At 42.8% G+C, this 25,237-nt stretch overlaps 1 protein-coding gene across 1 annotated transcript in view; it reads left to right on the top strand.

Annotated features, from left to right (window-relative positions):
- Positions 1-25,237, top strand: part of LOC106603933 (sarcoplasmic/endoplasmic reticulum calcium ATPase 1) — a 104,123-nt gene that overhangs the window by 55,407 nt on the left and 23,479 nt on the right. Inside the window, exons 7-11 of the mRNA XM_014198187.3 lie at positions 2,795-2,880; positions 3,311-3,466; positions 3,683-3,824; positions 3,974-4,140; positions 20,024-20,112. Coding sequence (XP_014053662.1) covers positions 2,795-2,880; positions 3,311-3,466; positions 3,683-3,824; positions 3,974-4,140; positions 20,024-20,112 — 640 coding nt within the window. The remainder of the gene's footprint in view (positions 1-2,794; positions 2,881-3,310; positions 3,467-3,682; positions 3,825-3,973; positions 4,141-20,023; positions 20,113-25,237) is intronic.

Consider the following 25,237-nt stretch of genomic DNA (forward strand, 5'->3'; position numbering starts at 1 on the left):
GAGTTTGAAGGTAGGCCTTGAAATACATCCACAGGTACACCTCCAATTCACTCAAATTATGTCAATTAGCCTATCAGAAGCTTCTAAAGCCATGACATCATTTTCTGGAATTTTCCAAGCCGTTTAAAGGCACAGTCAACTTAGTGTATGTAAACTTCTGACCCACTGGAATTGTGATACAGTGAATTATAAGTGAAATAATCTGTCTCTAAACAATTGTTGGAAAAATTACTTGTCATGCACAAAGTAGATGTCCTAACCGACTTGCCAAAACTATACTTTGTTCACAAGAAATTTGTGGAGTGGTTGAAAACGAGTTTTAATGACTCCAACCTAAGTGTATGTAAACTTCCGACTTCAACTGTAAATCTAATACAATTAAACATTTTTTCCATAATTTTTTTTTTATTAATCAGTATAATTTCAGTTTAACCTCTCTGGGACATGTGGGACATTGTCCGATTTCAAAAAGGCTTTACGGCGAAAGCATAACATTAGGTTATGTTAGGACAGCGCCTAAACAAGAAAAACCACACAGCCATTTTCCAAGCAAGGAGAGGCGTCACAAAAACCAGAAATACAGCTAAAATTAATCACTAACCTTTGATGATCTTCATCAGATGACACTCCCAGGACTCAATGTTACACAATACATGTATGTTTTGTCCGATAAAGTTCATATTTATATCCAAAACCCCCATTTTACATTGGCGCGTGATGTTCAGAAAATGTATTGCCTCCAAAACTACCGGTGAATGAGCACATCAATTTACAAAAATACTCATCATAAACGTTGATAAAATTTACAACAGTTATTGAAAGAGTTATAGATACACTTCTCCTTAATGCAACCGCTGTGTCAGATTTCAAAATAGCTTTATGGCGAAAGCACATTGTTCAATATTCTGAGTACAGAGCTCAGCCATCAAAGCAAGATATATAGTTACCCGCCAAGTTCTGGAGTCAACAAAACTCAGAAATAGTATTATACATTTTCACTTACCTTTGCTGATCTTCGTCGGAATGCACTCCCAGGACTCCCACTTCCACAAGAAATGTTTGTTTTGTTCGATAAACTCCATATTTATGTCCAAATACCTTGCGCGTTCAGATCACTTATCCAAAGGCATAATGCGCGAGCGCAAAACCCGAGACAAAGTCAAATAGTTCCATTACCATTCGTAGAAACATGTCAAACGATGTTTACAATCAATCCGTAGGGTCTTTTTAACATAAATCTTCGATAATATTCCAACCGGACAATAGCGTATTCATTACAGAGGAAAAAGAAGGAATGGTGCGCCTGCGTGCCCTGCACAGTAAACAACTCGTTGGTCTCAGGCTTGAGACAGCTCTTATTCTCTCCCCAGTAACAGTAGAAGCATGAAACAAGGTTCTAAAGACTGTTGGCATCCAGTGGAAGCCTTAGGAAGTGCAAAAAGACCCCACAGATACTGTAGTTTGGAAAGGCAATCACTTGAAAAACTACAAACCACTTCCTGGTTGGATTGTTTCTCAGATTTCTGCCTGCCATATGAGTTCTGTTATACTCACAGACATCATTCAAACGGTTTTAGAAACTTCAGAGTGTTTTCTATCCAAATCTACTAATAATATGCATATCCTTCCTTCTGGGCCCGAGTAGCAGCCAGTTTAATCTGGGCACATTATTCATCTGAATTTCCGAATACTGCCCCCTGTCACCAAGAAGTTAACCATAATATTTGTTCTGTCTTTTCTGGAGAATAAAACTGAAATTTTAACAAGCTTTGTATGGCTTGTTTAAGAAAGGGCAATACTTTAAATAAAATGTCATTTTCAATTACTCGGAAAGGAGAAGTTAATCTGTATAAAGGCAGTTTTTGAACGAAGGATGAGCCATTCTTAATAATCTACTAGAGAACTATTTTGGGTTCAAGTATAAATTATTTATGAGTGAAGCTTTTAGTGAGTGGTTTAAAGCTTTAATATTTAATCATTTTAGCCCCCCAAACTCATTCATTATATAAATAGGCACATTTTAATTTTTGTCTGGCTTAGCATTCCAAATAAAATGAACATTTATTTATTTTTGCTCATGATTTAAAAAACGAGTCATTTGGAGGCAATGCCATTAGTAAGTAAACCAAAGAGTTAATCAATGTGATTTTTTCTTCCATAAATAGACAAGCATTTACCTCCATGGTTGTAGAATCTTGTCTATTTTTGCTAACTTTCTATTGAAATTGTGGTAAGTTGATTTATATTTTTTGAGATGTGAATACACAGTATGTCTACTTCACCATCCACCCATTTTTATATGGTTCACTTGTCATAATTCGGTTTTAATCCAGAGAGGCTAGAAAAGTGATCAGTATCTTCAATGATACTCCGCAGGGATCCAGATTGCGGACTTGAGAAAATTTGCGTCATCGGCATACATTGACACTGTTTTTATCCCCTGGATTTCTAACCCCTTGATATTCTTGTTGGATCTAATTTTAATAGCTAGCATTTCAATGGCCATAATAAATAGATATGGAGACAGCGGACAACCTTGTTTTACTCAGCTTAAAATCTCAATACTTTCTGAGAAGTAACCATTATTTACTATTTTACATCTGGGGTTGCTGTACATAACTTTAACCCATTGTATAAGAGATTCACCAAAATTAAAGTAATCCAGGCATTTATATATAAATTCTAATCGTACTTTATCAAACGCCTTTTCAAAATCTGCTATGAAGACCAACATCCTCCTAGTGTTAATGGCTTGTAGGATCTTATGTAAGTGTGTACTAATCCATCTCTACAGGCGAGTCTGTGTCAGTGATCAAACACACCGACCCCGTCCCTGACCCCAGAGCTGTCAATCAAGACAAGAAGAACATGATGTTTTCTGTAAGAACTATACTTCCTGTTTGGCGCCAGCTCTGCTTGCACTTCTCACTCTCACACAGATACACATATGGCTCTGTTCTGGTCTCAGCCTGCTGCATTCCTCAGGAGGGGGGAGGGGGGTGTGTGAAGCTCTTACACTAAAAGGGCATTATTATCATTTTCTCAATTTCACAGTATTATTCCAACCTCAGTGTATAAATGTATATAAAACACAGGAAAATCACATTTCTGACTGCACTGGGCCTTTAAGATGTGGTCAGCAGATATAATCTTGGTGACGTCTGTAGACCTACTCTTTAAATGTCAAACCCGAACAAGAGTTAGTTGAAAGTAGCAATTGCTGGTCCTATATGGATGCAGAATGCATGGTTTGATTTCAATATTAACCCTGCACTGACTTCTCCCTCATACTCTTGCTCCTCCTCCTCAGGGCACCAACATCGCTGCGGGGCGAGCCATCGGCATCGTGGTCTCCACCGGTGTATCCACGGAGATCGGTAAGATCAGGAACCAGATGGCAGCCACGGAGCAGGAGAAGACCCCCCTGCAGCAGAAACTGGACGAGTTCGGGGAGCAGCTCTCCAAGGTGGGTTTTAGGATGATGATAATTGAAATGTATTTATGCTTTGTGCTATCATATCTACACTGTTTTGTGTTAGATTTTTTTTCTGTCTGTTTTCTGTTTTTGGTCTGTGTTTTCTGTGCTGTGTATGAGCCATATGACTGCAAGCCCAAAACAAAAGTCACATTTTTTTTACCCAAAAAAACGAACAAAAAAGTTTTGAACTTTGAACACTCCAAGGTCATCTCCCTGATCTGCGTGGCCGTCTGGATCATTAACATCGGCCATTTTAGTGACCCGGTTCACGGGGGGTCCTGGATGCGGGGGGCCATCTACTACTTCAAGATCGCTGTGGCCCTGGCTGTGGCTGCCATCCCTGAGGGTATGTGGGAGCAGTTTTATCCATCCCTCTGCCACTCTCTCTCACTCACTCCAAATTCCATATAAACAATATAATGAATTATCTTATGCTGTTCATGTCTCTCCACCCGATCCAATCAAGCCTCTCTTTACTACAACTGTCGTCCTCAGGTCTACCTGCTGTGATCACCACTTGCCTGGCGCTGGGGACCCGCCGCATGGCCAAGAAGAACGCCATCGTCCGCAGCCTGCCCTCGGTGGAGACCCTGGGCTGCACCTCCGTCATCTGTTCCGACAAGACCGGCACCCTCACCACTAACCAGATGTCTGTCTGCAAGGTAACCTGGGAATGTCTGGGAATGGTTTCCTGTGGACTGTAATATTAGTGTGACTGACTGCTGTGCACGTACATCAATAAGAAGGTGAAGGGTTAAGTGTCTTTCTCAAGGGCACAAAAGCAGGAGATGGCACCTAGGATACCCACACTTTTTTTTTCTATCGGTCTTTGGATTCGAGCCAACAACCCTTCGGTTGCAGACATATCTAACCTCTAGGCTACATGTCGTTGTAGTGGATGTTGTGTCCGTTTTTGTTGTTGTGTCGGTCCAGTATATTTAGTTCCAGTCCAGAGAGAACCCAAAGCATTGTACTATACCTTCATATCGTCATACAGGATTAACACTTCCTTCATACTGGGAGTTTCCTTGGAAAGCCTCCAGTCACACACACCTAGACACACATGTGTATATGTACACACACGCACACGCGCACACACACACACACACACACACACACACACACACACACACACACACACACACACACACACACTGACAGGTTTTGGACGGAGAACAGGTGGGGTTAGTTGTAATGGAAAATCCCTGTGGTGTTGTAATGTTTCCCGTCCTCAGCCAGCCTTTTGATAGCTAGCCAGGGCAGGCTGGCAGCACCACTCTGAGCTGTAGACAACAGTTGTACATGGCCCTCTCGCTCACCCTGAGAGAGTCAGGCACAGACAGCAGGCAGGAAGCTGCTGCTGAATACCCTTAGAGACACCTTTACGTACAGAAACTAATGCCACACACTCTGACACCCATATTGCCACTCTTGTGGAATCCTCCAGCCCATCACGTTCCCCTCCACACTGTCTGTGTGTGTGTGTCTCTCTCTGTGTGTGTGTGTGTGTGTGTGTGTGTGTGTGTGTGTGTGTGTGTGTGTGTGTGTGTGTGTGTGTGTGTGTGTGTGTGTGTGTGTGTGTGTGTGTGTGTGTGTGTGTGTGTGTGTGTGTGTGTGTGTGTGTGTGTGTGTGTGTGTGTGTGTGTGTGTGTGTGCTCCACCATAGAGGAAATGCCAGGATCAATGTTGGTCTTGGCTTCCATTTAGCCTCTGGAGCAGGATCTGGCTGACACCCTACCTAACACACACACTCTTACACTCACACCTGACCTTTCAACTCTGAGAAGGGCCAAACTGTGTTTCTCATTTAACCTTTTTGAACATCTCAACTGAACATGCTGGCCAGAAGTCATTGGCAAGATTAGAAAACTTGGGCATGACATGCCAGAAGCAAACGCTGCCACTGCACATACAAATGTAACTGATCAAATTAGGAAAGACAAGCATTGTAATTTTGATTTCCATAAAGTGAGTGTGGAAGAGGTGAAAAAAATTGTTGTCAATCAACAATGACAAGCCACCGGGGACTGACTACTTGGATGGAAATTTACTTGGATGGAAAATTACTGAGGATAATAGCAGATGATATTACCACTCCTATTTGCCATATCTTCAATCTAAGCCTGATAGAAAGTGTCTGCCCCCAGGCCTTTAGGGAAGCAAAGTCATTCCGCCACCCAAGAATAGTAAAGCCCCCTTTACTGGCTCAAATAGCCGACCAATCAGCCAAACTTTTGGAAAAAAGTATTTTACTGTAAACATTGACAAGACTTTCAGCATGCTTTTAGGGAAGGGCATTCAACAAGCATGGCACTTACACAAATGACTGATTGGCTGAGAGAAATTGATGATGACAAGATTGGGAGCTGTTTTGTTAGACTTCGGTGCGGCTTTTGACATTATCGATCATAGACTGCTGATGGAAAAACGTATGTGTTATGGCTTTACACTCCTTGCTATATTGTGGATAAAGAGTTATGTCTCTAACAGAACACAGAGGGTGTTCTTTAATGGAAGCCTATCCAACATAATCCAGGTAGAATCAGGAATTCCCCAGGGCAGCCGTCCAGGCCCCTTTCTTCAATCTTTTCCTACCACTGGCCTTGAGTAAAGCCAGTGTGTCTATGTTTGAGGATGACTCAACACTATACACATCAGCTACTACAGCGAGTGAAATCACTGCAACACTTAACAAAGAGCTGCAGTTAGTTTCAGAATGGGTGGCAAGGAATAAGTTAGTCCTAAATATTTCAAAAACTATAAGCATAGTATTTGGCACAAATCATTCACTAAACCTCAACTAAATCTTGTAATGAATAATGTGGTTATTGAGCAAGTTTAGGAGACTAAACTGCTTGGAGTAACCCTGGATTGTAAACTGTCATGGTTGAAACAACATGTTGATACAACAGTAGCTAAGATGGGGAGAAGTCTGTCCATAATAAAGCGCCCCTCTGCCTTTTTAGCAACACTATCAACAAGGCAGGTCCAACATGCCCTTGTTTTGTCGCACCTGGACTACTGTTCAGTCGTGTGGTCAGGTGCCACAAAGAGGGACCTTGGAAAATTACAATTGGATCAGAACAGGGCAGCATGGCTGGACCTTAAATATACACAGAGAGCTAACATTAATAACAAGACCACACAATGTGCATGTACCTCGACTAACCTGTACCCCCACACATTGACTTGGTACCACCTGTTTATAGCCTCGTTATTGTTATTTTGTTTTTTATTTTATTTTTTACTTATAGTTTATTTAAAATGCATTGTTGGTTAAGGGCTTGTAAGTAAGCATTTCACAGTAAGGTCTACACCTGTTGTATTTGGCGCAAATACAACAGGTGTAGAAATAAAATTTGATTTGGAAATCGCTCATGGCTGAAAGTAGAGGAGAGATTGACTTCATCACTACTTGTTTTTGTAAGAAGTGTTGACATGCTGTTGACATAGTGTACCAACTGTCATCATCAGCAGCATGGAGTGAGAGAGGGAGTTCCCTCCTCTCCTGTGAGAGTAGATCAGAACATATCTCCCTGAGCTGAGCTAACAGCTATCCCTGGTCCCTCCCTGCCTGCCTGGGAACATGGCTGCCTGGATGCTGGGTTTGGATCCCAAATGGCTCCCTATTCCCTATATAGTGCACTACTTTTGTTTTGACCCTATTGGCTCTGATCAAAAGTAGTGCACTATATAGGGATCCATTTGGGACTCAACCCTACTCTGCTCTCTCTGGTAAATATTTACTCTCTGGGCCCAGGCTATATTTTCTTAGTGCAGCTGGGAGATACAGGGAAACACCAAGGGAACACAGAGTAGAGCTCCTCTGTTTTGAAATGGACCTTGGGCTTTCCCACCCGGACCCGATATGCATATTCTTTTAAATATAGAGACCTGTTCCGAACGGACCTGGGGACAACTCGAGCTTTGCCGAATGAGGAAAGCGTCACAAAAATAATTTTAAGTTACTGTACTGTTACTTTATTAAGCTGATCATTTTCTACATTGTAGAATATTAGTCATCAAAACTATGAAATAACACATGGAAGTGTTAAACAAATCTAAATATATTTTAGATTCTTCGAAGTACCCACCCTTTGCCACGATGACAGCTTTGCACACTCTTGGCTTTCTCTCAACCAGCTTCCCTTGGAATGAAGGAGTTCCCACGTTTGCTGACCACTTGTTGGCTGCTTTTCCTTCACTCTGCGGTCCAACTCATCCCAAACTATCTCAATTGGGTTGAGGTCGGATGATTGTGGAGGCCAGGTCATCTGATGCAGCACCTCAACTCTCCTTCTTCGTCAAAAAGCCCTTACATAGCTTGGAGGTGTGTTTTGGGTCATTGTTCTGTTGAAAACAAATTATAGTCCCAATAAGCACAAACTAGATGGGATGGTGTATTGTTGCAGAATGCTGTGCCTTGAATTCTAGTTAAATCACCAACAAAGCATCACCACACCATCACACCACCTCCTCCATGCTTCACGGTGGGAATCACACATGCATAGATTTTCCATTCACAAAGACACGGCAGTTGAAACCAAAAATCTCAAATTTGGACTCCTCAGACCAAAGGACAGATTTCTACCTGTGTAATGTCCATTGCTCGTTTCTTGGCCCAAACAAGTCTTGACCCAAGCAGCTGAGCTTTCACAGGTGTGCCCCATCAGCACTGACGACCCTCCCAGCTCCGCCCACCAATCTCCTGCAGGAAGTAGGCACAGCAAAACCCAGTAGACAGAGCAGGGAGGGGCCGTCACGGTGTCTTTTGGTAGTGGTTTCTTTGCAGCAATTCGTCCATAAAGGTTTGATTCACGCAGTCTCTGAACAGTTGATATGTGTCTGTTACTTGAACTCTGTGAAGCATTTATTTGGGATGCAATTTCTCAGGCTGGTAACTAACTTATCCTCTGCAGCAGAGGTAACTCTGGTTCTTCCTTTCTTGTGGCGGTCCTCATGAGAGCCAGTTTCATCATAGCGCTTGATGTTTTTTGCAACTGAACATGAAGAAACTTTCAAAGTTTTTGAAATGTTCCTTAAATTAATGATGGACTGTCATTTCTCTTTGCTTATTTGAGCTGTTCTTGCCATAATATGGATTTGGTCTTTTACCTAATAGGGCTATCGTCTGTATACCACCCCTACCTTGTCACAACACAACTGATTGGCTCAAACGCATTAAGAAGGAAATAAATTCCACCATTTAACTTTTAACAAGGCACACCTGTTAAATGAAATGCATTCCAGGTGACTACCTCATGAAGCTGGTTGAGAGAATGCCAAGAGTGTGCAAAGCTGTCATCAAGACAAAGGGTTTCTACTTTGAAGAATCTCAAATTATATTTTGATTTGTTTAACACTTTTTTTTTGGTTACTACATAATTTCATATGTGTTATTTCATAGTTTTGACGTCTTCACTATTATTCTACAATGTAGAAAATTGTAAAAATAAAGAAAAATCCTGGAATGAGTAGGTGTGTCCAAACTTTTGACTGGTACTGTGTGATTGGCCAACAACAACAAGCTATGCTCCACTCTCATGAAAAGCAAGCGCAGCAGCATAAATAATATTTTTCTCACTCTGTACGGGCCCGTCTGTACGGCCCTTCCGGATAAGTCCGTTAAAATTACACAAACCCAAGACCCGTGACAATCAGATCTGACCCAGACTTGTGACTTAATTTAGAATTCTGGATCTGGACCCGCTCCGATTGGCTCTTGGGTATTAGTGTAGAGGTGGATCCGTGAAGACCTCTAACAAAGAGCCACTCTCCCTCCTCAGTCCTCACCGTGGGGCAGTGTTTTTCCCATTTGAAGTTTTGGAATGATAGGAAACACCAGGGGAAACGGACCCTGACTTACTGCTGCCATTCTGTACAAGTCGCTCTTGCAAAAGAGATTTGCTCTCAGTGAGACTGACCTGTATAAATGAAGTTGTATCTGAAATAAATGAAAGTCATTCTCTCTCCTCAGTTCTAGCAGTTGGCCAGTGGGGTTTTTCCATTGTGTTTTGGAGTGATGGGCATTTTCAGGGTTTCTAAGACTGCAGTCCTAGTGGCAAGGATCAGACATGAAATTGTAGAGCTTTAGTTTGCAAAATGTTTGCCTTTTCTATTTCAGTCTACTTAATGATACTCCCATTTTCCTTGGCTTATTAGTTATCTGTGTGTGGCAGCACACATGTAATCATCAATTCAGAGCACAGCTGTATGCAACCTGATTGTTAATGCCCATGGTAAAATTGGTTTGACTTTGGATATCCCTATGGGGTATCGGCATTTTGGCCCTCCAATAATCGGTATCGGCGTTGAAAAATCATAATCGGTCGACGTCTAGTTCAAACATTCATAGATGACCAGCAGGGTCAAATAATAATAATCACAGTGGTTGTAGAGGGTGCAACAGGTCAGCACCTCAGGAGTAAATGTCAGTTGGCTTCTCTTAGCCGATCATTCAGAGTTAGAGACAGCAGATACGGTAGAGAGAGAGTCGAAAACAGCAGGTCTGGGACAAGGTAGCATGTTTAATAAACCGGTCAGGGTTCCATAGCCGCAGGCAGAACAGTTGAAACTGGAGCAGTAGCACGACCAGGTGGACTGGGGACAGCAAGGAGTCATCAGGCCAGGTAGTCCTGAGGCATGGTCCTAGGGCTCCGGTCCTCTGAGCGCGCACACACGTCCTCTAGAAGCAGCAGATGAACTGAACGGAAAAGTAGTATTTTATTGGATGACTGCATTCTTTAAAGTGGCAATCTGCAGTTGTTACATCCATTTTTGAACTTTTAAATTAATATGTGTGTGTGTGTGTGTGTGTACAGTTGAAGTTTACATACACTTAGGTTGGAGTCATTTAAAACTTGTTTTTAAACCACTCCACAAATTTCTTGTTAACAAACTGTAGTTTTGGCAGGTCTGTTAGGACATCTACTTTGCACATGACCCAAGTAATTTTTCCAACAATTGTTTACAGACAGATTACTTCACTTACATTTCACTGTATCACAATTCCACTTGGTCAGAAGTTTACATACACTAAGTTGACTGTGCCTTTAAACAGCTTGGAAAATTCCAGAAAATGATGTCATGGCTTTAGAAGCTTCTGATAGGCTAATTGACATCATTTGAGTGAATTGGAGGTGTACCTATGGATGTATTTCAAGGCCTACCTTCAAACTCAGTGCCTCTTTGCTTGACATCATGGGAAAATAAAAAGAAATCAGCCAAGACCTCAGAAAAAAAATTGTAGACCTCCACAAGTCTGCTTCATCCTTGGGAGCAATTTCCAAACGCCTGAAGGTACCACGTTCATCTGTACAAACAATAGTACGCAAGTATAAACACCATGGGAACACGCAGCCGTCATACCACTCAGGAAGGAGATGCATTCTGTTTCCTAGAGATTAACGTACTTTGGTGCAAAAATGCAAATCAATCCCAGAACAACAGCAAAGGACCTTATGAAGATGCTGGAGGAAACCGGTACAAACGTATCTATATCCGCTGGAAACTAGTCCTATATCGACATAACCTGAAAGGCTGCTCAGCAAGGAAGAAGCCACTGCTTTAAAACCGCCATAAAAAAGCCAGACTACGGTTTTCAACCGCACGTGGCGACAAAGATGGTACTTTTTGGAGGAATGTCCTCTGGTCTGATGAAACAAAAATAGAACTGTTTGACCATAATGACCATCGTTATGTTTGGAGGAATAGGGGGGATGCTTGTAAGCTGAAGAACACCATCCCAACCGTGAAGCACGGGGGTGGCAGCATCATGTTGTGGGGGTGCTTTGCTGCAGGATGGACTGGTACACTTCACAAAATAGATGGCATCATGAGGACAGAAAATTATGTGGATATATTGAAGCAACATCTCAAGACATGTGGCCATCACAAAGCCCTGACCTCATTCCTATAGTAAAATTGTGGGCAGAACTGAAAAAGCGTGTGCGAGTAAGAAGGCCTACAAACCTGACTCAGTTACACCAGCTCTGTCAGAAGGAATAGGCCAAAAGTCACCCAACTTATTGTGGGGAAGCTTGTGGAAGGCTACCTGAAACGTTTGACCCAAGTTAAACAATTTAATGGCAATGCTACCAAATACTAATTGAGTGTATGCAAACTTCTGACCCACCGGCAATGTGATGAAAGAAATAAAAGCTGAAATAAATCATTCTCTCTACTATTATTCTGACATTTCACATTCTTAAAATAAAGTGGAGATCCTAACTGACCTAAGACAGGGAATTTTTACTAAGATTAAATGTCAGGAATTGTGAACTGAGTTTAAATGTATTTGGCTAAAGTGTATGTACACTTCTGACTTTGTGTATGTATCTATATATACCCATTGACTCTTGAAAAGTATAACTAATAAATGCCTCGTGAGATTAGTTCAGCTGTCGTACCCCATCAGAACCCAACATATAAGCTTGTTTTACTCCAATGTTTGTTAATAACCAAGTAAATGTAAACTAACACTATATATCTTTAACATGGTTAAAACTGTGGTTTTGATATCATGTATGGTTAGTCCTTGCATTCATATCTCCGTCTATGAATTTGAGTGGTTACATTAATTCTCAGCCAGGGGAGGGATTGGGTTTGTTTGCTGAATCACAGAGGCAGGGACCATTAATTTGCAATATGTTTGACATTTTTTTTACATAAGTTGTAGTCATACTCACATTTTTCCTTTTTGCTTGTTAGTTATGTGTATGCGTATCAAATTGTATTGGTCACATACACATTGTTAGCAGATGTAAATGCAAGTGTAGCGCAATGCTTGTAAACATGTGTGTCTGTGACAGCGGCCTGTCCCTGGCTCTTAACCTTGAGATGGGTCTAGCTACTCCATATGGTTCTGATAAGAACATCCATGTCCACTAGCCTGGTCATATCCTGCTTTCCCAGCCTAGGGGATATCCCAGGGTGCGGTCAAAGACACACAGTGGAGGGAATCCCCTCTGACGTCATACCATTGCACTTCCATTACACACAGTGTGGAGGCACACCCTCACTATGTTACTGCTGCCATCACAACATAATAACCACAGTACGGACCGCGTCCGATTTGAGTTGTTTCAACTGCTACAGCCATGCACCTTTTGGTTCATATGAATCATGCAGTGGCTTGTTTCCATGGAGACCATCTCAGATAGTGAGATTAATGTGTAGTGACAAACAGAACACTAAAATGGCAGATAATAAATATTAGCTAATAGGTCATGTAGTAAACCACTATCTTGGTATATTAGTGAAGAATATTGTATTTTATGTTATTAGCTTATTTGTTACCGATGACACTACAGAAACATCAGAGGGGCTCCTGTTCCTATGAGCCATTTCGGCTCGCACAAGCCAAGGCTACTTACTTATGCACAAATCTAACCCCATATTAGCTACCTATCTGATTCTACTGCTTGCGTCAGTTACCTGATGTGGAATACAGTTCCATGTAGTCACGGTTCTATGTAGCACTGTGCGCCTCCCATAGTCTGTTCTGGACTTGGGGATTGTGAAGACACCTCTGGTGACATGTCTTGTGGGGTAGGCATGAGTGTCTGAGCTGTGTGCTAGTAGTTTAAACAGACACCTTGGTGCATTCAACACTTCTTACTGTTAGAACTGTTAAGGCCCTGTGGATCGATGAGGAATTGAAAAGCTGTATGGTTGAGCGAGACGAGGCCGAAGGAGTGGTGAGCGAGTCTGACTGCACATCTGATTGGCAAACTTTATTGTACATTTGAGAAATTATGTGACTAAAATGAAGACAAATAAGATTGTATTATGAAGATAAATTACAAGGTATAATTGAAAAAAGCTTTGGAATACACTAAATGAAAGACAAATTCAACGATCTTTCATTGAATCAGATGGTTAATTTATCACGCAACCTTTTGATGTTGCCAATTCCTTTTAATAAATATTGAATTGGCAAACTTAGGCATGAAATGCCAACAACAAACTGTGAGCTATCATATTTGTGCAGAAAATACCTAATAATGTGTCACATCCTGACCATAGAGTAGATCAGGGCGTGACTGGGGGTTGTTCTAGTTCATATTTTCTATGTGGGGTTCTAGGTTTAGTTTCTATGTTGGTGATTGTGTATGATTCCCAATTAGAGGCAGTTGGTTATCGTTGTCTCTAATTGGGGATCATACTTAAGTAGCATTTTTTTCCCAACTGTGGGTTATGGGATATTGTTTATGTTAGTTGCCTGTTAGCACTGCATTGTCGTCATGGTTCATTTATTCTTTATTGTTTTGCATTTTGCTAAGTTTCACAATCTAATAAAGATGTCGTCGGTCTATACACACGAACGTGACATAATGAATGAAAAGCATTGTAACTTTGAATTCTGTGACGTTAGTGTGGGTCAGGTGGAAAAATTCTTGTCCGTCAATAATGAGAAAACACCAGGTATTGACAACTTAGATGGGGGGGAAAAATTGTTGAACCAGAATCTATTTCTCTGTGAACAAATTAACAACATACTTTCAGCATGCTTATAGAGAAGGGCACTCAACATGTACTGGACTGACACAAATGACTGATGATTGGTTGAAATAAGTTGATAATAACAATATTGTGGGATCTATACTGATTTCAGTGCAGCCCTTGATATTATTGGCCATAACCTGTTGAAAAAAAACGTATGTGTTATGGTTTTTCAGCTCTGCATCCACGATTTGGCAGATGTTATCTATCTAATAGAACAGAGGGGTTTCTTTAATGGAAGCTTCGAAACTCAGCAAAAAAAGAAACATCCTCTCACTGTCAACTGCGTTTATTTAAAGCAAACTTAACGTGTAAATATTTGTATGAATATAACAAGATTCAACAACTGAGACATAAACTGAACAAGTTCCACAGACATGTGACTAACAGAAATGGAATGTGTCCCTAAACAAAGGGGGGTCAAAATCAAAAGTAACAGTCAGTATCTGGTGTGGCCACCAGCTGCATTAAGTGCATCTCCTCCTCATGGACTGCACCAGATTTGCCAGTTCTTGCTGTGAGATGTTACCCCACTCTTCCACCAAGGCACCTGCAAGTTCCCGGACATTTCTGGGGCGAATGGCCCTGGCCCTCACCCTCCGATCCAACAGGTCCCAGACGTGATCAATGGGATTGAGATCCGGGCTCTTCGCTGGCCATGGCAGAACACTGACATTCCTGTCTTGCAGGGAATCAAGCACAGAATGAGCAGTATGGCTGGTGGCATTGTCATGTTGGAGGGTCATGTCAGGATGAGCCTGCAGGAAGGGTACCACATGAGGGAGGAGGATGTCTTCCCTGTAACGCACAACATTGAGATTGCCTGCAATGACACCAAGCTCAGTCCGATGATGCTGTGACACACCGCCCCAGACCATGACGGACCCTCCACCTCCAAAACGATCCCGCTCCAGAGTACAGGCCTCGGTGTAACGCTCATTCCTTCGACAATAAACACGAATCCGACCATCACCCCTGTTGAGACAAAACCGCGACTCGTCAGTGAAGAGCACTTTTTGCCAGTCCTGTCTGGTCCAGCGACGGTGGGTTTGTCCCCATAGGCGACATTGTTGCCGGTGATGTCTGGTGAGGACCTGCCTTACAACAGGCCTACAAGCCCTCAGTCCAGCCTCTCTCAGCCTATTGCGGACAGTCTGAGCACTGATGGAGGGATTGTGCGTTCCTGGTGTAACTCGGGCAGTTGTTGTTGCCATCCTGTACCTGTCCCGCAGGTGTGATGTTCGGATGTACCGATCCTGTGCAGGTGTTGTTACACGTGGTCTGCCACTGCGAGGACGATCAGCTGTCCATCCTGTCTCCCTGTGGCGCTGTCTTAGGCGTCTCACAGTACGGACATTTCCATTTATTTCCCTGGCCACATCTGCAGTCCTCATGCCTCCTTGCAGCATGCCTAAGGCACATTCACCCAGATGAGCAGGGACCTTGGGCATCTTTCTTTTGGTGTTTTTCAGAGTCCGTAGAAAGGCCTCTTTAGTGTCCTAAGTTTTCATAACTGTGACCTTAATTGCCTACCGTCTGTAAGCTGTTAGTGTCTTAACGACCGTGTCTTAACGACCGCTACAAATCATCCCTAAGTTCTAGACCTCAGCTGAATCTGATAATAAATAATGTGGCTGTTGAGCAAGTGGAGGAGACTAAATTACTTGGTGTTACCTTGAATTGTAAACTGTCATGGTCAAAACGTATTGATTCAATGGTTGTAAAGAAAAGGTATGTCTGTGATAAAGAGATGCTCTGCTGTGTTTGACACTCCACAAAGCGAGTCCTGCAGGCTCTAGTTTTATCTTATCTTGATTATTGCCCAGTCATTTGGTCAGGTGCTGCAAAGAAGGACCTAGAAAAACCACAGCTGGCCCAGAACCAGAATCGAGCTGGCCCAGAACCAGAACCGAGCTGGCCCAGAACCACAGCTGGCCCAGAACAGAGTGGCACGTCTTGCTCCTCACTGTAACCAGAGGGCTAATATAAACATTAAAAGTAGAGGAGAGACTGACTGCATCACTTCTTCTTCTTATAAGAGACATATGTTGATAATTCCAAATGTATTTGCATAGTCAGTTTACACAGCTCTGACACACACTTACCAGATGTGCAGCCAGGAGTCTTTTCACAGTCCCCCAAATTCCAGAAAATGTACTGTATTATATAGAGCCATGATTACATGGACCTCCATCTCAGATTGGTCAAGTGAACAACAAACCTGGTTATATTTATTTAAAAAATGTAAACGATAGAAAAACCTCAAGACACAATGCCTCTCCCCTATTTGACCTGGATATTTTGTGAATATTGAGCATCTATTAATGTTGTATTGTCGTTCTGCAGTTTGGTTATGTAATGACTAAATGCAGACGTTCTGTACATTACCTTGTAAATAATGGACGATACAGCAGGACAAGGCAGAGTCCATTTTCAGAGTTCATTTTTCCTAGGTAATGTACAGAAAGGAGGTGTTTTTATCCTGCATGTACCACAGTTGCCAAAGAAAACAATACTAATGAACACATTTACATATACACTTTTTTTTATAAGAGAATTAATACTTTCTCATCTTTTGGTTGATAGAGACGCGAGCCGTTTGTTCCATTTAGTTCGATATTTATGGACGTGACCCATTTCTTTATTCTACAGTATATGTTCCGTTGTTCTTGTCCTTTGCTTGCTAGCTAGCCAACTAGTTACAGCTAACACAGTCACGACCTCCGCAGCCAGAATAACAGCGAAGTAGCTGCTTATGCATTTGTTGTTTCTATTGACATTCATTTACATAGATCCATAAAAATGAGCTGATGCCCGATTTTTGCCTGGCATAGCTAGAAATGTTTGCCATATCAGGACACAACACTTTTTTCATTAGGAGGAGATCACATTGCATATCAAACACTAGGCTAGAAACTAGCTAAATAGTTTGTTGCTAGCAAACCTGCCAAAATGAAAATATGAAAACTGAATTCAAAAATACCAGTTGCTGGTCAAACTACAAACATGTGGGAGGATTTGACAGCATAGTGTCATTTGCATCATGACTGCAGCATAGAGGGACGGGAGAAATGTTATGTTCCTCATTCACCACCACGTTAGGTCATCAGATGCGCCTCAAAAAATCTCTCTGCAGCAAGAAATCAATGCTAGCTATGTTTTTTCCCCCATTGGACCTTCGTTTACAATGTATCCAATTTCTGTTTGTGGTTTAGCTTCTTGTCACTTTGTAGTCAGTACAGGTAGCCTTGTGGGCGGCAGGTAGCCTAGTGGTTAGAGTGTTAACTGACTTGCCTAGTTAAATAAAGGTTAGATTAAATAAAAATACAGGCTGCTTGTGTAGGTGCATATTGCGTCATTATTGCAAACTGTCCCGTTATCTGGTTTGGATGGCCATTCTAGAATGCCCTTCTAACCAAGTATTTAACGTGTATGTGTGTGTGGTTCTGTCCTTGTGCTGTGTTTGTTTATCAGTGTTCTGTAGTATGTCATGTTCTGTGTGGACCCCAGGAAGAGTAGCTGCGGCTTTCACAACAGCTAATGGAGATCCTAATACAATTTCAAAATACCACAATATACTGAAGGGAGAAGTTGTCTGACTGCATTCGTTCTTTAAAGGGGCAATCTGCAGGTGCACCCCTTTAAATTAATGAGATGAACCCATTGATTCTTAAAGAATAAAACTTTATAAATGTCTCGTGAGCTGAGTTCAACTGTCGTACCCCAACAGAACCCAAAATATATAAGCTTGTTTTACTCCAATGTTTTTAAACAAAGTAAATGTAAACAAACACTTTATAGCCTTAAACCATGCTTAAAATGAAACGTTTTGATATCATGGATGGTTAGTCCTTGCATCCATATCTTGGTCTATGAATTTGAGAGTAATTCCATTCCTCCAGCCTAATTCCTCAGCATTTTGACCGGAACAGGCAGAGTACGCGTTATTGTTTTAAACGGCTGATTGCCCCTTTTTTCTTTTAATCGGACACTGCCTGTTTAACCCTCCTGTTGTGTTCGTTTCATGTTAATTCATTCTGTGTTCCCGCTCCAAAATGACCACTGCATTATAGCTGATTATAAATCCATAATGATACATATATTATCACCTAATGATGTGTTAGATCATTTTTTTTATCAACTTAAGTTATTGGGAACATTACGCATTTGGAACTTTTATTTTGTATTTATGGCCTGTAGGCCTCATTGACCTGAGCTCATACAACTAGTTTTTGAGTAAAAAAAAAAAGCAGAATGTGGATTATTTTGACTATAACAAATACTCAGATGAAACATATTGTGCTATTTATCACAGACTACTTTATGTCAAAGTTTAACAAGGACTCTCTCCTCCTCACCAGTTTCATGATCAAAGATATGATCAAGAGCCTCACATACTTTATCATTTGGTCATTGTGCCGCCACAGAATGAATTGTGAGCAGGGCCTCAAAAAAGCTTTATATACCAGAACTGCAAGAAAAGTTCTATATATTATTGAAACAATGTTGTGATTGTTTGTGAGAATGCCAACAGGTGTGGTTCACGTGGGGGAAAGATTCTATTGGGGAAAGGTTCCCGTGGGTGTTGCCATGGAAGGGGAGTGAGGTGTGTGTGTTCGCTCAAACACACATGCATGTGTGGGTCTGGGAGAGAAAGTGTGTCCATCTGATGAATGGGCATGTGCCTGAACTCAATTTTATACACTAATTGTAGTCTCACCCATTCATTTCTAATGACCGGTCATTTTTGACTTGGAACACCACAGGTGTACAAAACTTAAATAAAACACCCAAAATGTAATGAAAATCATTGATGTATTTTGTGTGTTCAGACGCCCTGTGTGGACAAAGTCATGGAACCTCCTGACAATCAGATTAAATGAACTCAATTTCAGAGAGAGAACTTGTAAATCGTTCCAATTCGACCGGAACACAGCAGGAGGGTTAACCTCTTATCGTTCTCTGTTTTTGAAGAATCGTGCACCGAAGTAGGGCTTTGACTACTCAATACCCTAAATGGTGAACAGGTCAATTACATAAACCCTTGGTACTTTGTTTCCTCGCCATATTATCCTAGTGTTCTGAACAGCTTGTTCTTCTCCAGACCCCATCTATCCTCTCCTTGGTGTTCCACTTCAGTGTGCATTAAACAACAGACCCCCTCCTGTGGTGAACCAATCAATGCACTCCCACAAATGAACTAGAGCAGAGCCATTCCACCTGTTTCATCACTGCTGCAGGATGAACAACACAAAGGAGAGAAGGGCCAGATCACAGACCAACTCACACAAACTCACAGGAGAGAAATGGCTAGGACCCTCACCATCCACTGCTGGGCTGCCAGCCTAACAGACCTGTCAGCCTAAAATACCTACCAGTGTGGCCAAACCCTAATTGTTCTGGGACGGCCTCTCCACGCAGGAAATCAGTACATTAACACAAGGCCAGACGCACAGACAAAACAAAACTCTTGGCAACACAGGAGTTCTGAGCACAGGGAAGGACAGACCAACGTCAACACGACTTGGGCAACAACTTGGCCCATATACTCATCCACTACAGTGTATATATACAAGCTCTGTCTATCTGTCTGTTGGTCTGTCTGTCTCAGCAAGAGTATGATTTATAGTCTTTCTGTCTGTCTCTGTTGGCATGGTTAACATTATTTACATTGCCAAAGCAAGTTAAATAGAAAATCAACAATCTCTCGTAAACAGCTGTGACGTGAAGCCAGTGATTGGCTGTATGTGGTGGGAAATCCCTGTGTTTTGTGGGCTAGGCAGTGCGGGAGGGTGTGTGTGTTTCCCTCTGCGTCGGTGGCCGGTGGGCCACATTCACCTCTCCCATGGCCCTGTAGAGAACCCTGGGAAACCCTGGGCCTCCCATTGAAAGCACTGTAAGAACTTTGCTGATAGCCTAGCCTACTCCTACCCTGGGGCTTTGCTGATAGCCTAGCCTACTCCTACCCTGGGGCTTTGCTGATAGCCTAGTCTACTTGACCCTGCTTTAACTATCCCAACTCTCTTTCTCTTCCCTCTCCAGATGTTTGTGGTGGACAAGGTGGAGGATTCCAGCTGTGCTGTCCATGAGTTCTCTATAACTGGCTCAACCTACGCCCCTGAAGGACAAGTGTGAGTGTCCCATCCTACCACCTTTCTGTTAGCTCCATGTCAGTGCCCCTCCGGAAATTCAATTAGCATAATATATACAACCCCCATCAAAATCCCTCTGTTTAAACAACCCGCCGCACCCGCCTGCGTCTCAAACCGCCGCACCCGCCTGCGTCTCAAGCCGCCGCACCCGCCTGCGTCTCAAGCCGCCGCACCCGCCTGCGTCTCAAGCCGCCGCACCCGCCTGCGTCTCAAGCCGCCGCACCCGCCTGCGTCTCAAGCCGCCGCACCCGCCTGCGTCTCAAGCCGCCGCACCCGCCTGCGTCTCAAACCGCCTCACCCGCCTGCGTCTCAAGCCGCCTCACCCGCCTGCGTCGGCCTTCTGCATCTGCGGTGGAAGGTTTCAGAGCTACAGTGCTGTTTGTCAGACCATGAGACATCCTGAAAATCGGTCTTCTCACTAAAACATCTGTAGCGTCCGAACAGTTTAGGGACTCGTCTGAAGGTAACCTGGTACTGGGTGCGAGAAATGAATGGAAGTGGATAAAGCATTTCTACGTCAAAGGTATACGGATAATCCCACGGTAAAAGATTTATTACTTTTTTATATATTTTTTTGCATTCTTGTATCTCTCGGATAAAGTACAGATGCTTCAAAACATTCCTTTTGACTCTGTTTTTTTCCCAATGTATGAATCTGTTATTCAATGCATTTCTATAGGCCAAATTCAATGTTTTATCAAATTGTTGAATATATTTTTTGATACCTAAAGGGGTCCTAAAATTCTACATCAAATAGCTAAATGTTCCTTGGTATGACCTTAAAACAATCACATATGTTAGCTTAGTAGAAACCCAGCTCTGTGCCCTTAGACTCTAGGGGATTAGTCTACAGAGTGCAAATGTAGTGTGATTTCAGGTTACAATTCGTAGTTTCTCTGACTGTGGAATCACAGTGTGAAACACACTATTATCTCCCCCACCTCCCAGTAAGTGTTGTGTTGAGCGTGGTCCATACTGTTAACACACTGACCTTCAGAGGAAAGTAATGGCCAGCCATTGTGTTAACCTTCCCTGGCTCCAGACAGACAACTATTTTTACAGGCGGCAGTGGAAAAGCCTTGGTCACACCACCACCACTCTCCAGCGGCCGGCCGGCTGTTAAAAGCCCCTAACCTCCTTTTTTTTCCATTTGATGTAAAGTGTTTATTTGAAGTCTCTTTCCTTACCCGCTCCCCAAAGGTTTACTCTGTTCTTCACTGTGGTTAATGGCTCTTGGGAAGTTTAGAAAGAATGGCAATTATGTTTTCCTGAAGCATGTGAACTTCTTCCATGATAACACATAGCACAGAGAGGGCAGGGAGGAAAGGACACAAATGTGACAAGAACTAAAATAGTCTTACTGTCTTCAAGGAATAGGAGAGCGAGCGAACAAAAGTATGTGGACACCCCTTCAAATTAGTGGATTCTCATTTTTCAGCGACACCAGTTGCTGAAAGGTGTATAAAATTGAGCACACAGACATGCAATCTCCATAGACAAACATTGGTACTAGAATGGCTTTACCGAGGAGCTCAGTGACATTCAACATGGCACCGTCATAGGATGCCACCTTTCTAACAAGTCAGTTTGTCATTTCTGCCCTGCTAGAGCTACCCCGGTCAACTGTAAGTGCTGTTATTGTGAAGTGGAAAAGTCTAGGAGCAACAACGGCTCAGCCGCGAAGTGGTAGGCCACACAAGCTCACAGAATGTGACCGCCGAGTGCTGAAACACGTAAATATCGTCTGTTCTTGGTTGCAACACTCACAACCGAGTTCCAAACTACCTCTGGAAGCAATGTCAGCACCATAACTGTTCGTCAGGAGCTTCATGAAATGGGTTTCCATGGCCGAGGAACCGCACACAAGCCTAAGATCACCATGCGCAATGCCAAGCGTTGGATGGGATGGAGTGGTGTAAAGCTCGCCGCCATTGGACTCTGGAACAGTGGAAATGCGTTCTCTGGAGTGATGAATCACGCTTCACCATCTGGCAGTCCGACGGACGAATCTGGGTTTGACGGATTCCAGGAGAACGATACCTGTCCCAATGAATAGTGCCAACTGTAAAGTTTGGTGGAGAAGGAATAATGGTCTATGGCTGTTTTTCATGATTCGGGCTAGGCCCCGTTGTTCCAGTGAAGGGAAATTTTAATGCTACAGGATACAATGACATTCTAGACGATTCTGTGCTTCCGACTTTGTCATGCAGGAAAGGACCTATTTTTTTTTGCCAATGTCCCTGTGCACAAAGCGAGGTTCATACAGAAATGGTTTGTCGAGCCTGCACAGAGCCCCAACCGCAAACCCATCGAACACCTTTGGGATGAATTGGAACGCCGACTGTAAGCCAGACCTAATCGCCCATCGTCAGTGTCCGACCTCACTAATGCTCTTGTGGCCGAATGGAAGCAAGTCCCTGCAGCAATGTTCCAACATCTAGTGGAAAGCCTTCCCAGAAGAGAGGAGGCTGTTATAGCAGCAATGTTCCAACATCTAGTGGAAAGCCTTCCCAGAAGAGAGGAGGCTGTTAAAGCAGCAGAGGGGGGACCAACTCCATATTAATACCAATGATTTTGGAATGTGATATTTAACAGGCAGGTGTCCTCATACTTTTGGTCATGTGGTGTAGTTTGGCCAAAGTCCTGGTGTCCCAGTTCTGGACCTACAGTAGCGTGGATAGGATCTGCAGTAGATCTGTCCTTTCTGTTAGTATAACCTCATCTCTTGCTCTCTGGAGTGCCCACTGTAGTCTAATGCCTCAAATGACTACCTGCCTAGTCAGAGGCAGAGCCAGATCTGTTACAGTATATCTGCCTAGCCAGAGCCAGATCTGTTACAGTATATCTGCCTAGTCAGAGGCAGAGCCAGATCTGTTACAGTATATCTGCCTAGTCAGAGGCAGAGCCAGATCTGTTACAGTATATCTGCCTAGTCAGAGGCAGACCCAGATCTGTTACATCAGGGGTTTTCAACTCTTACCATACGAGGTCCGGAGCCTGCTGGTTTTCTGTTCTACCTGATAATTAATTGCACACACCTGGTGTCCCAGGTCTAAATCAGTCCCTAATTTAGAGGGGATCCGTTTTTTTTTTAAATCAGTGGAACTGACTTCAAAGTCCAGAGTTGAGTTTGAGGGTGCTACAGTATACAGTCAGTTCCATTAGCATTTAGACAGTGACACAATTTACATCATTTTGGTTCTATGCCACCACAATGGATTTGAAAGAATACAACCAAGATGTGTAGACTTTAATTGAAGGGTTTTGTCAAAATTATTGTAAGAACTGTCTCGGTATTACAACCATTTTTATACATAGCCCTCCAATTTTAGGGGCTCAAAAGTAATTGGACAAACTAACAATCATACATTTAAATTGTGAGTTTTAATACTTAATACAATGACTGCCTGAAGTCTAGAACCCATTGGCATCCCCAGATGCTGGGTTTCTTCCCTGGTGATGCTCTGCCAGGCCTTTACTGCATCTGTCTTCACTTCCTGCTTGTTCTTGGGGCCTTTCGCCTTCAGTTTGCCTTCATTAAGTGAAATTCATGCTCAATTGGATTCAGGTCAGGTGATTGACTTGGCCATTGCATAACATTCCACTTCTTTACCTTAAAGTATTGGGTTGCTTTCGCAGTATGCTTCGGGTCATTGTCCAACTTGCACTGTGAAGTTCCGTCCAATGAGTTTTGAAACATTTGTCTGAATCTGAGCAGACAATGAAGCCCTAAATGCTTCAGAATCCACCCTGCTGCTTCTGTCAGCAAATACAAGGGAACCAGTTCCCTTGGCAGCCATACATGCCCACGCCATAACACTACCTCCACCATGCTTCACAGATGAAGTGGTATGCTTCTGATCATAAGCAGTTCCTGCCCTTCTCCATACACTTCTTTTCCCATCATTCTGGTACAAGTGGATCTTTGTCTCATCTGACCATAGGATGTTGTTCCAGAACTGTACAGGCTTTTTTAGATTCGTTTTTGTGGCAAACTCTAATCTGGTCTTCCTGTTTTTGAGGCTTACCAATGGTTTACATATTGTGGTAAACCCTCTGGTATTTAAACTGGTGAAGACTTCTCTTGAATGTTGACTTTGACACAGATACGCCTACCTCCTGGAAGGTGTTCTTGGTCTCCCAACTGTTGTGAAGGGTTTTTTCTTCACCAGGGAAATAATTCTTGTCATCCACCACAGTTGTTTTCTGTGGTCTTCTGGGCATTTTTGTGTTCCTGAGCTCACCAGTGCGTTTTTTTATTTTTAAGAATGTACCAAATAGTTGATTTGGACACACCTAATGTTTTTCCTCTCTCTCTGATGTTTGTTTAGGGGGGCTGCATATAAAAAGTGCTGTAATTCCTACACCGTTCCTCTGATTTGGATGTAAATACCCTCAAATTAAAGCTCCAAGTCTGCACTTTCAGCTCATATTCATTATTTAATTTCAACTCCAATAAGCTAAAATAATAATAACTTGGTCAATGTCCAAATATTTATGGACCTGACTGTACCTGCCCAGACTAGGGACAGACACAGATCTACTACCGTACACCTGCCCAGACTGGGGACAGACCCAGATCTACTACAGTACACCTACCCAGATCTACTACAGTACACCTGCCCAGACTAGGGACAGACACAGATCTACTACCGTACACCTGCCCAGACTAGGGACAGACACAGATCTACTACTGTACACCTACCCAGATCTACTACAGTACACCTGCCCAGACTAGGGACAGACACAGATCTACTACTGTACACCTGCCCAGACTAGGGACAGACACAGATCTACTACAGTACACCTACCCAGATCTACTACAGTACACCTGCCCAGACTAGGGACAGACACAGATCTACTACCGTACACCTGCCCAGACTAGGGACAGACACAGATCTACTACTGTACACCTGCCCAGACTGGGGACAGACCCAGATCTACTACAGTACACCTACCCAGATCTACTACAGTACACCTGCCCAGACTAGGGACAGACACAGATCTACTACCGTACACCTGCCCAGACTGGGGACAGACCCAGATCTACTACAGTACACCTACCCAGATCTACTACAGTACACCTGCCCAGACTGGGGACAGA

The sequence above is a fragment of the Salmo salar genome, chromosome 04 (genome assembly GCF_965601325.2).
Source record: "Salmo salar chromosome 04, fSalSal1, whole genome shotgun sequence".
Lineage (NCBI taxonomy): Eukaryota > Metazoa > Chordata > Actinopteri > Salmoniformes > Salmonidae > Salmo > Salmo salar.